The sequence below is a fragment of the Ursus americanus genome, chromosome 1 (genome assembly GCF_024610735.1).
Source record: "Ursus americanus isolate L20-20 chromosome 1, mUrsAme1.1.p, whole genome shotgun sequence".
In the NCBI taxonomy this organism is placed as follows: Eukaryota; Metazoa; Chordata; class Mammalia; order Carnivora; family Ursidae; genus Ursus; species Ursus americanus.
In genome coordinates, this window is record NC_142127.1 from 25,176,098 (window position 1) to 25,191,353 (window position 15,256).

General features: G+C 35.2%; 1 protein-coding gene across 1 annotated transcript in view; it reads left to right on the forward strand.

Annotated features, from left to right (window-relative positions):
* The window catches only part of ARHGAP15 (Rho GTPase activating protein 15), a 597,544-nt gene that overhangs the window by 340,606 nt on the left and 241,682 nt on the right, over window positions 1–15,256 (forward strand). Inside the window, exon 9 of the mRNA XM_045782563.2 lies at window positions 7,196–7,318. Coding sequence (XP_045638519.1) covers window positions 7,196–7,318 — 123 coding nt within the window. The remainder of the gene's footprint in view (window positions 1–7,195; window positions 7,319–15,256) is intronic.

Sequence of the window (15,256 nt, forward strand, 5' to 3'; positions counted from 1 at the left end):
AGGCGTTCTTGTTTCCATAATTTAGAAAGTGGTACAACAGGACAATTCCTGATATAAGAAGGTCATAATTGGAAAATAGGAGTGGAGACAATGCAGAACTCTGTTATGTAATCCATGTGAGGGTTTGAGAAGTGTTTTGGAATCTCTTGGGATTAAGAGCCTGATATAACTTTATTTTGTCATTTCTTTCTTGATCTCCCTCCCTGGACACTTCGGTGTGGTAAGATGATTGTAACTGCCGCCAGCTTTGCCTTGAACATCCTTCTAGACTCACAGTGTCGGGAGCTCCCAGCGGCTAATACAGCTATCTATCTGCACCTGATGTCGTTCTCTATGTAAAACCTCACCAAAAAAGGGACAAGTAGCCTAGATAGTTGTTTGTAATAGCATTTCCTTTAGCAACATTTCTGAAACGTTAGCTCTCCAGTATTTCCAAATTAAAAAATAATAATAATAATAACAGCATGTAAGTGTAACATGGGAATACCACGAAAACAGCAGTTTGGCAGGAAAAGGGGATATTTCAAAATAAAGTCCCCAGCAAGAAAAATTCTGGCAGATGCACAATTCTGGATCATATTATCCAAACCGTTGGATTCTGGAAAAATTGAGGGTTTTCTTTTGTGGTTCTCATCCCTTAATAGAATGGTAGTGAATGTTCCTCGCCGAACTGTGTTGATTCCCCCTCCCATTACTAAAGTTGAAAAATAAATATACAAAGGGCACTCGTTAAGATAAGCTTTCTCACCCTTAAAGGTGGTTTTAACACCAAAATGGCCGGTATAAACCTTGTGTTGCGCTAATGCCTATTTTCATATGCAATATTTATCAAAGATCATCTTAAAAAGCCCCCAATCCTTGGGGTGAGCATGGCATAACATATAGAGAAGTTGAATCACTATGTTATACACCTGAAACAAATGTAAAATTGTGTGTCAACTGCACTCACATAAATTAAAAAAAAAAAAAAAAAAAAAGCCCTCGATTCTAACTATCCCTTGGTGCGAGCAGCTTTAACGGCAATTAAATCTCTCCGTGGGTTAAGAATGGTGCTCAAAGCTAATGCCTTTGGCCTGTGTGTTGAGACTTAAATTGTATATTGTTATTGAAAATTCTTAGGCTTTCAAAAATACTCTGGGCTTGAAAGAAAAGATCACCCATCAGTGGAAAAAAGAGAGGAAGGCATAAAGGAAATATAAGCAAATTCTAGAATACCTGGAAAGCTAATCCAATTCAGGTTAACTTTTTGTGGAGGTAAAAATATGTAGAATTAAGAGTGATTCCTTTGTAAATCAGATTAAATGCTTTAGCATTTAAACCGGCATCGCTTTAGTCTCTTTTCATTTTTGAATAAAAAGTTTAAACGGGAATGGAAAAAAAACTGCTCATTGGCTTAACATAAATCTTTAAATTGCACTAAACTTCACCCTCAAAAAGTAGTTGAATCTCTGAGGAAAAAGAAAAGGCTGAATTCTATTTTTCATAAATGATGGATTATTGTACCACACTGTGTATTTTCCAGTAAAGTGTCCTTTTATTTGCACTGTGTGATTACAAGTTTCTAAAAGTATGTGTGGGGTCACTTGGGTGCTGTGGGAAAATGGAAGGAACACTGTTCTGTTAAAATCAGTAGTGAAATCAGAAGCAAACTATGTCCTGATTATCATAGGCATGTGTTTAAATTTTGCCTTCCTTAATTGGTGATGTTGTATTTACTTAAAATGAACAATTTGGCAAGTTTTTCTCCCTTGACAACAGAAAAGCGTAAACTGTTTTATAAGTTTGGCTGTTAAAATCAGATTTGTAAACCACAATATTCAAAGACTTTTACTGCTGTTTACAGGGACCCCATGATGGACTTTGCTTTATAACCATGTGCTTTTTACATTTTTAGTTCGTATTTATAGCGCTTTCAAGTTATTTGCTTAATAAAAAGTATGCTATATATTATAGCCATCTATTGACTTTAACTTCTGCATTACTCTTCTTAGAACAAAATGAGTGGAATGAGTGATAGTAAAGGTCTTGTAATTTGACTTGTCATCTGAGGATGATTATTTATGGCATCAGGAAATAGAAGTGGACAGTCTAGTCTGTCTCCAGGAAAGTCATCCTCAGAGGCAACTTTAGAGAGTTGGGCTGGGTTAAAACCAGTGTGATCACACCCAGGACCCTGCTACTTTCTCAGTGTTTGTGAGAAGGAAACAAGACAAAGCGTTTAAAAATATTTTTTCATGTGTTTTGAAAAACTAATGTACCTTACATATATGTCTCACATGTAGACCAGATGGTGATATTGAAACAGCATATATGTTTCATATTTTATATATAAAATATTTTGTATATATTTCATAAGTGTTTTATATATATTTTATATATAATATTATAAAGGTAAATATATAAAATATATAAACATATAATATATAAAGGTATATTTACACAATTATGTAAATATTTCCATTAAATGTTTCTATATATTTAAATATACATTTATTCATATATGTGTTAAAATATATACTTATATATAAAAATATGTAAAACATACAGAATATAAAATATACAAATATATTTTATGTTTATATATAATATATACTTTAATATTTTAAATATTTTTATACTTTATATATTTAAAATTATATGTATTATACAAATATTATATATATAAAATTAAGAATACTATCACCAGAGTACCGAAGGGATTCTGAAAGATATAACTCACTGTATAATTAGTTTCATAATCTTGCATTCATACTCTATGTACTTTCTAATCACATCATTTTAAGTAGTTCTAAAAAGGCAGAAAAAAATGCCTCCTTTGATTCTGTGTTTCTTGGCATTCTGTCATGGAAAGTGACAAGATTTTGAGGTGAGACTAGAAATAGAAAATATTACCTTTCGTAACGTGTGAAAATTCAGATTGATTAGGCCATATTATTTCAAAAGCAGACTTGAGACCAAAATTACCCTGAGGAAAATTTTTTTTTTTCTGAAGGATATTAAGGGTCTGTTTCTTCAGCCTCCAGTACTAGAACCCAGACCACGGGGCTTTGATAGAGCTATCATTTGAAGCAGATCATATACGACTAGTGGTCACTGCAGTGACTGGACCGAGATAAAAACTGATAGGATATGATGGTATATCCATAGTATGTGCGCGGCACATTAAGACGCTCAGAATGACTCTCTCAATCATACAATTTTGAATCAGTTGATGCCAGCTGTCCATGGTCCTATGAAAGCATTTGTTGCTTGCATGGGTTCTAATGGCACATGCTGTTTTTCCAAAATGATCTGAGGTCAATTCCTCTTCTAGATTCCTAAGTCTGGTACTTCACACTCTGCTGTACCATAATTACATAGGCCATATGCATTCTTAACCACTACAGTGAAATGCAGCACGGCCATGTAGACACGAGGTAGTCAATTTATGTTTGTTTATTTTTTCATCATCTAGTATCACTGTCCAGAAATACAATGTGAGCCACATGTGTAATTTAAAATCTTCTAGTAGCCACATTTTAAAAAGCACAAGAAATATGTTCTAATAATATATTAGTTTTAATAATATACTTATTTACCAACAATATCTAAAACATTATTTCAATCTCTGGCACAGCCTGCATTTCAAGTACCCAACGGCCCCAAGTGACTAGTGGCTACCATGTTAGACAACACAGGTCTAAAGCAGTGCTTCTTAATTTTCAGTTCAGATACACATGGAAAATAATATTTATATAGTCCACTGGAGTGAATGGGAAGGACTGCTCATAGTCAACAGCAGCTGCCCCCAGGTCTCAGGCTGCATCATTCCTACTCAGTTACCCTGAGTGTTGAGGGCATCCGTAACTCTAACCCTATAAAACTGGTATGCCAGGCACGAGAGTTGGCAATCTCTGGTCTACAACAGTGGTTCCCGGCCTCTTCAAGTGATAGACCCATTGACCTTCCTCCCATGATAATGGTTGTACTTTTGTAACCGATTCCTTTAATAAATAGATAGCAGTAAGATACTAGGTAGATGATAGATCAGATATATATGTTTTATATATATTTATATATAAAATATATAATATAAATATAACATGTAAATATATATACTGTTTATATATGCTATTTACTATTTACCATATACTATATATACTACACATAATATATATACTTTATACTGTTTATACTATATATATTATAGCAGATAGATACCAGAGAGATGATAGATCAGATATGTATGTTTTATATATATAAATATAATATAAATATATACTATTTACTATTTACTATATATGCCCACCACATATATATATACATATATATATATATGATTTGTAAAGAGACATATTATTAAAATAATACTTGTTTTCTCCTTTTTTTTTTTTTCATAGTTTCTTTACATTTTCTTAGGGTGTGAGTAGACCTTCCACCACCAGTAAATGAGAACTTAAACAGATCCTGTAACTTTTCCCTTCAGTTTAAAGCAGTGATTCTCAACAGGGTGCAAATCCCCGCCCCCCCCAAAGGAGACAGTTGTCTGTGTCTGGAGACATTTTTGATTGTCATAACGAGGAGGGGGTCTTACTGGCCTATTGTGAGTAGAAGCCTGAAAAGCTTCTCAACATCCTACTCGTCCTGCACAGGACAGCCTCCTATTACAATAAAGAATTGTCTGGCTTAAAATGTCAATAGTGTCAGAATTTAGAACCCTGCTTTAATGTAATAGAAAATATTATGGTCCAGTTAACTGGCAAGTATTATCTCAATTCAGTATTTAATAGTACCTAATCCCATGTTATAAACAAAACTTTGAACTAAAATTCCAAGGGTGCCTGGGTGGCTCTGTTGGTTAAGCGCCTGCCTTCAGCTCAGGTCATGATCCCAGGATCTTGGGATCAAGCCCTGCATGGGGCTCCCTGCTCAGCGGGGAGCCTGCTTCTTCCTCTCCTCCCCACTCATGCTCTCTCTCGCTGTCTCTGTCTCTCTCTCGCAAATAAATAATAAAATAAAATAAAATAAAATAAAATAAAATAAAATAAAATAAAATAAAATTAAGTTAAAACTCCACTCTTCAGCTAGCTGGGAGGAAGGCAAGATGTTTTCCTCTTTCTGTCCTTAGCTTTACACTTTACCCCAAATCCCCATCTTGCTAACATGTTTGCAACTACTCTGTGGTCAAAGCTAGGGGCAAGAGGAAGCAAAAATGTTCTTATTTGACCACCATAAGGTTTCTCATTCTCTGGGCCAGGTAGACTTTTATAGCAGATATTCTCCTATAAGTACTTTTGTGGATTCCTTGGAGACCCCACAAGGAACATTTGACTTCAACTCCTCTAATTCAGGCAATTTATTTTCTTCCAGTTGCACATCTCTCCTGTCTCTCTCTTTTTTTCTTCTCAGATCCTCAGGAGGAGTTAGGTGGTTCATGTCTAGCTCTCATACAATGATAACTTAGCAAATATTTTATACCGCATAGCTACTTCAAAAATACTTAGTTGATTAAAACTGTTCTACTTTAAATGAGTAACTGAGCTCCTGATAAATATATATGTGTGTGTATATATATATATATATATACAAAAATATATATATTTGTGTATATATATATATATATATACATACAAAATATATATATATATTTGCTTTCCATTCATTCAATAATACTCCAATAAATTAGAATACCAGATAAAAATCTTGTGAGACTGTTCCCATATCCAAACTTGACCTTGGACAAGTTACTTAACCTCTTTGTCTCAGCTTCTTCATCTCTAAAATGGGTAGAATTATTTTACACACTTCAAAAGATCACTGTGAAAGTTGATCCAACAAATATTGAGTGAACATTTACATTTACATGCTAAGCAATGTTTGATATATTGGGGAGACATTAGTGAAAAATATTTACAAAAGTTTACAAAAATCCCTGCCCACATGGAACTTACATTGCAGTAGAATTAAGTTAAATCATGTTAGATGCTTAGGAAAGTATCAAGCAAGTAGTAGTGTCTCAATACATTTTACATACATTATTATTAACCCAACTGAATGATGGGCTTATTCTAAAATATGATTTTAGAGGAAAAGAGCCCCTACATACCTAAGAGAGTGCCCCCAATTTTCCCATAATGTCATCAACTGGGTTAAGACAAGGGAGGGCCGGTCAAGATCTATTATCTTACAGAGACAATGAATTCTTATCAGTCATTAATAATAAGGTACCTTGAATGTATTTAGACTCTATACTTAATGAAGATCCAAAACTGAAGTGTTCTGTTCATCATGGAATTCACAGCCTTTAGCTTGGAGCCTGATGATCAGTAAACACTCAGCTAGGGGCGCCTGGGTGGCGCAGTCATTAAGTGTCTGCCTTCGGCTCAGGGTGTGATCCCAGCCTTCTGGGATCGAGCCCCACATCAGGCTTCTCCGCTAGGAGCCTGCTTCTTCCTCTCCCACTCCCCCTGCTTGTGTTCCCTCTCTCACTGGCTGTCTCTCTCTGTCAAATAAAAAAATTTTTAAAAAAATCTTAAAAAAAAAAAGTAAACACTCAGCTAATATTTGTTCAGGAATGAATTCGACACACACCTAACTTTGAAGATAGAGCTTAGGATAGGAAGCTGAGGATAGGGGACCAATGAAGACGTGGAAAAAATCTGAGGCAAATTTGTTTCAGAATTTTACCTAGAACTGGTGGTAATTTCACATCAATAAGAAAAATAGGAAATATCTACTTCAGGAAAAGAAATCACTTTGAGTTAACATAAGAAAGAAGATTGACAAAATTATTTGGGCCAGCAGGACGTTTGAAAATGCCTGAATTACCTACAAGGAGTGTAGAGTCATAATTAATTGAAATTAACATTCTAAGAGCTTTTCCTTTAATTTAGTTGAATTTTTCTTTGACCCTAATTCTGTGTATGGATACAGATAGCTGGAATTATGCAGATAAAGGTTATCATGTTCAATCTGAGGAAATGAAAGTGAAAATAAGTTGTGAATGTATGGAACTAACCACATTCTCATTGCACATTCATGTGGCAAGAGAACTAATATTTTCATACAGGCAAATTTTTACTCATATGCTGTATCCAAACAGAAGGGCTTGAGCTATTAATTCCGGTAGTTCCATAGCTACTGCTTTCTATTCATATTTGAATAAAGTAATAATCATAAAGGAGAAATTTACCAAAAGCTTTTTTTTTATCTCCAGTGTTCAGACTGCATCATAGTGCTTCCGATACAAGCGACAAAAACCGAGTTAAAAGCAGATTAAAGAAGTTTATCACCCGAAGACCTTCCCTGAAAACTCTGCAAGAAAAGGGACTTATTAAAGGTACAGGAGATTTTATACTTTTACTGTAACAGTGATAAATGAATATGCCTCTGTGTCCATAGCTATTCAGCTCTAAAGAAATTTTAGGATATTTTATTCTTTTTAGGTTGCTTATTGAATGTTCTGCTCTACAACAAAGGGAAAAAAAACCCAAAAAACAAAAACAGCTGTTGTCCAGAAAACTAATCCTGAGAAAATAAAGGTTGCAGCACTGTATCATTGAAAACAGTACCTAGTTTTGCCCTCAGTGGAGCTGGGCTGCACCGAGGGTTAGAGGAAGGTATCCTAGTGGCCCATTAGAATGTACCCATGTCACCATGTGCCTGGACAATACAGCTGGACCCCTGTTGTCCCAGCATGCTTAGTAACAGCTTCCTTTTCACTCTCAGAAGTGTTCTGATTTGGAGAATAAATTCCCTGATCACCCTAGTGATTTAATACCCAATCATTTCTCAGGAACAGGGCAAAACAGATCTGAATATTTTCAGCAATACTTAGCATGAGAATTATTTAGATAGGTTATTATAATAACTGTCTGACCTATCCATTTCAGTCCATTTTTAAACAGGAACTTATCACAAGAATCATCTGGCCTTTTGAACCAATTGTGGAAGGTGAAATTTTATGAAGCATGAACATACATATCACTAATAGAGTGGAAAATTCTTAGAATGTAAGCATTTGGGGGCAGAACTAGCACCTGCTTTGAATCAGGCTTTCCTCAGACTTTTACTCTGAAGATGTCGCTTTCAGGGCCACGGACAGTATTGGCTCCTCTAGAGATTCAGCTTCATATAATAAGATACCAGTACCTTCAGTTCTGTCTGAGAATGCACCCCATCGGTTATCATTTTCTTTGAGAGGATTCTGTTGCAGGTTATCTGCCACTTTGGAAAAAATAGAAAACCCAATTAGTAGCCCAAACAATCCCAATTTGACATAAAGTCCAATTTTTTCATGACTGTGGCAAAATGAAAAGGGTTTCAATTCAGTGGCAGGGTCTGGCCCTAATCGAAATGCGAAAGAATTCACTTCATTGCTCTAGCAGTGGTCTCAGAAAGCAGCAGAGGGACTGGATGCCTAATGCAGTTTTCATACTGACGTCATGGAACCACTGAACACACTCTGATGTGTACATTTCCTATCTTAGAGCTCCATTAAATTTCCACCATAGCTGACCAATGAGTCAGTATTCATTAGTAGGGCTATGGAAAATCTATGTGAAATTCTGATTTGATAAGCTCCCATTGTTGTCTTCAGCAGAATTTTCTTCCAAATACAGATCAAGTTATGCAAATATAATCACTTCTTGGGCTTGTTTCAATTTTAACTGTGAATTTTTAAAAAGCGTTTACTGATTTTTTTTTCTCTTCACTGAGTAAAAAGCATTAAACCAATTTTTAAAAATACAGGCCCAGTCAAACTTAGTACTTTAAGTCTATTTTCTTAGAATATTTAAGGCAACGACTTCGGAAAAGCAATGAAATCATTGTTTTTGATCAGTTACAAAAAATTATATAAAATCAATGAATGATTAATGGTTAAATGGTTTCTCCAAGTAAAATGACTTAACTCTTTCAAGGAGAAGAATTACTCAGAAAGAGAGATAACCGCCTTTAAAATTGTCCTCAGTGTACCTGCCTTCAAGAATATGGATCGAATTATTTCAACTGGCTTATCTACTAGATCTGGAATAAAGTCCTCCACAGCGAGGTTTCGGAAAGCAGTGGTGACAGTTGGACTCCTAAAAGTGTGCTTCCTGACACCTGGGAGGGACTCTGCAGGGCCATAGCTCCCTTTCAAACGGTTTCTTTCTCCTTTATGTAATGTTACCAGCAGGTTGAGAGGCCTGAGCTTTGATTTCAGCCAGCCTTTACCGAGCAACCACCAGGAAGCAGGAAGGGCTGTGCCTTCTTGACTTTATAATGCCCAGCAGAACAATATCCAGAAAGCACTTCAGGTGAAAAGAGAATTGTCCCGATATGACACAGTCTGAACTCAGACACAAACCCTTCCTTCAATATCTATTTTTTGGACTCATGGAGACCTGGCTAATATGTTATTTCATTGGCTGGAAGCTAGATCTGGAAACAATCCCTTGATAGGGCTGTGTTTTCTACTTTCTTTAATATGACTAATGAGAAGGGTACATTAGAATATCCAAAAAGGGTCAGCAGGCAATTATGGATGATCACTTAATGGAAAGAAATCTTAACAGCTCAGGTGGGTGTACCATTCACTGCACCATGGCAATGCTGGCTTCTGAAAAGCCTTCAGTTTCTCCAAGTGCTTTCACATTTGCCAAGGGAGTGGCAAGTGCCTTTCAAATGTGTGAGTTTATAACATTGAGTGTCTCATCAGAAATAAAACTCAAATCAGTTAAATATGTAAATGATAGGCAAGAGGGTACATTTTAGGGTGGTAGGTGTGTTTGTACATATTTTCTGCTTGGTTTTGAAACTGAAGTAATAGCTGTGGATGAAGTGTCGGCCAAACTACCTTATAAAATCTTTCAAATAACAGCATTGACATCCAAGGATAGAAAACTCTCGGCTATGCAATTTCTAGGAAGGAAAACAACTGTTTTGTTTTTCTAGGAGCAACTAGTATTTCCTTATATCAAAATGATAGAATTAGAGAGGATTGTGTTTAGAAAGTAGTTTCTTTCATCTTCATGTGGATAAAACCATAATGGATGGTATTAGTAGAAATTGAAAGTAATGCTGTACTACTCTATTTTGTGATCACTGTATTGTAAAGGAAACAAATTGTTTAAAGATGCAATAGTATGCCTCCAAGATTTACGATGAGAAGCAGGGCTTTCCTGCCTCATCCCAGTTTTGCTCCTTATGGGGCACCACTTGGCACTGTTTCTATTTGTAGTTCTGGTGGTTGACTCCATAACTTAAGTTACAATTGTTTCGGGTAGAGATCAGTTAGTTTTTTCAGTATCTTCCTTATCTTTAAAGTCATAATGTCTTTACTTATCAAGCTTAGATGTTATCTCAGATTTCTTTTATAATAGACATGAATTCAACTCAATTAAACCAGACCTCATCTACATGGCCCTCTTCCTCCCCAAATACTCACAGTCAAATAGAGCAGATTTTGCTCTTTTCAATGGCGTTCCCTGGAACATCCAATATACTTAAATCTCTACTTACTGTTCTAGTAACCATGGAAAACTGAGACTTAGTGCCTCCGTTGATGAGATAAGAAAGACAAGAAGTTTAGTGTTCTTTCCCCTCTCATCTCCTCTGTCTTTGCTATTTTAATTCTTACTTCTACATCATAAAAAACTCACCATTTCACAGATTTCTAAAATTATGATTCATTTATAGATTGATTCTAAAAGTTAAAATCAGAAACCAGCATTCATACAATTACAATTATATAAGGTTGCTTACTGCAGCTCCAAGTACTAGACTTCATTCTCTGTTCTTATAATATCATGACCTCTATGATCTGTAAAAAGGAATCCCCCTTGATCATGGTGAAAAAGACTCTCTTTTCTTTTGTATTTGAAGGTTGTATTGGTACATTTATGCTGTTTCACAATTGCAGTCAAGTCCACCATTACCTCTCCCTGCCCCCATATTTTGGATCCTAATGTGAAGAAAATCAGGCACCTGCATTTACTTTATATTGATTGTGTAAATATCATGGAATCACTGACCAAGTCACGTGCCAGATTTAGATGAACATATCCATGGGTTCAGTATTATGACTTAATGGGCCACACAAATTATAATGTTCTTATTTTTTAAGTTTTTATTTTAATTCCAATTAGTTAACATACAGTGAGTGTTATGCTAGTTTCAGGTGTACAATATAGAAATTCAGCCCTTCCATACACCCCCTGGTCCTCATCACAAGTGCCCTCCTTAATCCCCATCACCTATTTCACTCATCCCTCCACCCAGCTCCCCTCTGGTGACTACCAGTTTGTTCTCTACAGGTAAGAGCCTATTTCTTGGTTTGTCTCTCTCCCTCTCTTTTTTTTTATAATATTCTTATTTTTAAAGCTTATGCTTCATCACTTCTTTACTAGCATGCTATCTTTGATTTGATATATTTTTTGATTGTGAATTTCTCATACAGATATTTTCCCCCCAGAGTTTCATTTTTTCCTTGCCTCTGGGCCTTCATGTCATCAAGGACTTCAATCTTCTCAGTTAAACAATCTATGTATTCTAGTCTGTGACTTCTTGCTTTTTCTCCCCCAGAATATCTTCTGAACTCCTCCCATCACCTTACTCCACTTTGGATTGGTTGTATTTTAGGTTTCACCTTTATCAGCCTGTGATTCTCTTTCACTGAACTTCTGAATTGTATTCACTGTCTTCTGAATCCATGCCGTCTCTTTCTTGCCTTAATTCCTTCTATTACTATGTAACAGTCTCTGATAACCCATTTAGAAAACAGGAGACCTTGATTGTCTAAAACTATCTTCAGTATGTCCCCATACTTGATCAATAGTTTAGTTGGTCATAAAATTCCATTGCTTCTAGAATACAGAGTTGCAGTTTCCATTCTTATGCCTGTTACTTTGAATATTTTTCTTTCAGAATCATTGGGATTTTTTGTTTTTATTTTGAGATTCTGTAATCAAGATAATGTATATCATTGGCAGAATTTAAAAACATTTATTCTCCTTAGCCCTCAACTCAAAGAATTGTGATTTTTTTCTCTTTATCACTATGTTGATAAGTCCCTTCCATCAGTTTTCTCTGCTTCTTCTTTTGGAATCTTTACGAAAGGAATATTAGATCATCGGGATTTAATTTTTTCATACTCTAAAAGAATTTGCAATTTTATCCCCTTGTCTTTATTAATTTATTTTAACTTTAACAATTATATTTTCAATTTGCTAGAGTCTTTCTTATTTTCAATTTCTTTTTTTGCATATACTACTTTCTCAAATGCCACGAAGGTAGAAACTTTGTTGAGCAAGTTATTCCCACACCTAATAGTGAGGATGGCACTTGGCACTTAGCACTCAATAAATATTAATCAATTGAATAAGTGACAAAATAGAAAATAGATTATATCTTTTTCTAATTTATCTGAGGATATAAATAAAAATTTGATGTTGTTTGGACTTTCTTTTTACTTTTGATTTTAAGATGGTCTCTCCATTCTTTAAATCATCAGTTTTATCTAGGTATATTTGTCTCATTCTACTTTTATCACATTAGTAACTTAGCTCAAATGTCTGGTGGGCAACTGTTGTTCATTCTTATTACAAAATGAGGCTCCACAAAGACTAGCTAAAGCTCTGTATCCATGTGTAGAACTTGTTAGAAATATGGTTTTGCTGCAGGGCGTTGTGTAGGGATACCCACACCTGCCTCAAACATCAAATATTTCCATAGGATACAGAATGCCCTATATACTCTCAATAAACTTAATCAATCTTTACAGATATTTTGTGATGATAGAAACATTTCTGCCGCATTTTACAATTCAGACAATTGAGTTTATTTGAAAATACAGTAGCTTTAGAATTTGACTAAGCTAGGTTTAAAACTGGATTCTGCCTTTTGCCCCCTATATAACTTAATATTTGGTCATAGGCTTTTTCATCTATGAAATTAACCTTGTAAAATTTAAATGAGATGAAATATGGAAGAACTTCACACAGTGCCCAGCTTACCTTAATTATTTAGCAATTTTCTTCCTTCCATCTTTCTTTCTTTCTTTCTTTTCATTTTCCATTCCTTCCTTTTTTCCCCCCCTTCTTTCCTTTCTTACTTAGGTTTATGGAGCAAATTATGATCAACATGGCCCTGGGAAACCATTTCCTCAAGTATTCCTTCAAAATTGGGAAATCAATCCTGGCAAGTGTCAAGGAAAGGCAGTAGTAACTTGCTTACTTCAAGGCGAGTGCATAGATAATTTATGGTTGGCTCATATTTATCTTTTTGGTAATTTTCATCATGGTACTCTTTATACATAAATGGGCATGAGCTAATTTTCTTTTCTAGCTACACCCACTTACACAGTGTCATCTAATTGCTAGAACATTTAAGTAATTACACACACAGACACAACTAATTGTTTAAGGTTTCCATCACATGAGAAAATAATGTCTTTGAAATTATAGTACTTTTATAAGATATGTCAATTATATTGAGAAGTAAAGAAAGATTGGCCATTCAAATTGCAGATACAAGTTATCAGCCCTAAACTTTCAACAGTCATCTTTATGAATAGCAAAATCATTGAGTTAAGAGGAAAGTATTTTTAAAATGATTTGTTAGAACTGTTGTATGACAGAGTAAGTAAGCTACCTGCCACATTGTTAATTTAAGCAAAATATTTATGAGCAGCACTACAATATACCTTTGGGTAGAGATATGCTCCAATATTGCCACTTTATCAGTGTTAGTCTGAGAATAATTGTATTTGGATTTATATACTGGGGCATGGGTCCATCATTGCTCGGGCCTGAAATACTCCCACAACTTCCACAATATGCACTAATGTGCTTAAAAATATCTTGTAAATCTTCTTTTCTTTAAACTTCTTTACGGTTCATAATTGAACTGTGATCCTTACGTGTGAGCTATGTCATGATTTAATATTAACCGAAATTAATAGCCAACCTTAAGCTTCTTTATCTTAGCCTACAAGCTTCCTGGTTCTTTTGCATTTACAGTTCCCAGGCAGTTTCTGTTATTTAAAAGCTCTTGGGAGCAAATGTGTTGGTAATAGAGTACCGCATAGTTAGCTTTTGTTCAATAATAAAACACAGGTCACCGTGAGAGATGGCAAATGTTGAGAAAAGAAGTGCACCTGGGTAGCAGGTTAAGCCCATGTTTTTTAAAAGCCCGTTATTCAGGGAGGAAATGATCCAGGTCTTATGAGATATTAAAAGCAGAATAACTTTGGAGCAACAAGAGAAAAATGAGGTCCAGAAATGGGAGTGAATTAGGTAAGGGGAAAAAGAAGGAGCCGGAATAGTAAGTTGGTTTGTCTGTGGTTCAAGAACTTCCTTTCTTATGGAGAGAGACCTTTTACACAGGCATTAGTTAGAATATAATATTTGAGATGATGACTCATATAGACCTGATTTTTAATATCCACAAAATGGTTTTACCAATAATTTCCTGATATATCCTACTATATTTTGTGTATTTGTATTTCATAATAATGCTAATAATAATAATGATTCTCCTTTTTCCTTTCTTTAAATTACATTTCTTACCCTTTGAGTCAAACCCCCAAAATCTTTCCCACTTTTTTTAAGTAAGAGAAAATGCCAGATAGTATCAGGCTTCACCCTAAAACTGACTATATGCCTAATAATAGCCATGCTAAGTGCTGGGAATATAAGATGAATATGACCCAATTGATTCAAAACCAGCGTTTTGGCATTTTGTTTTTAGCCAATGGCCTCTAAAACCCATATTAATTCTTGCCATGGCAGTAGATGCTGGTTTTATTTATTCCATGGACTATCTATCCTTAAAAGATTGCCCAGAGTTTTGGCATACCCTATGAGGTTAGTCTAATCCTGGTGCCAGTTTGAAATATTGTCTTTAAGCCTTCCATTTTGAGGACTGACACGTTTCCATAAATAAGAAGAAATAGAGCATGAGTACCAATAAGGAAACAGTAACAAATACAGATGGGTTTTCTTTCATAAGAAAGGGGATCTATACCATGTTTTGGGAGTACTCTGTGCTTTAACTCAACTTTGTGTGTGTGTGTGTGTGTGTGTGTGTGTGTGTGTGTGTGTACAGACTGTAAAAATAAAAGATACAAAATCTCCCCTTCCATCCCTGACATTGCACTAGCCAAAGTTTCTATGTTCCTGGAAACATATCCTCAACTCGTTGCAGATGACCAAAAGTCAAGCCAATGTGTCAGGAGGCTGTTGCCCTCAGGAGAGGGGGGTCTGTGACCATTTCAATCCTCTAATCACATCCTTAA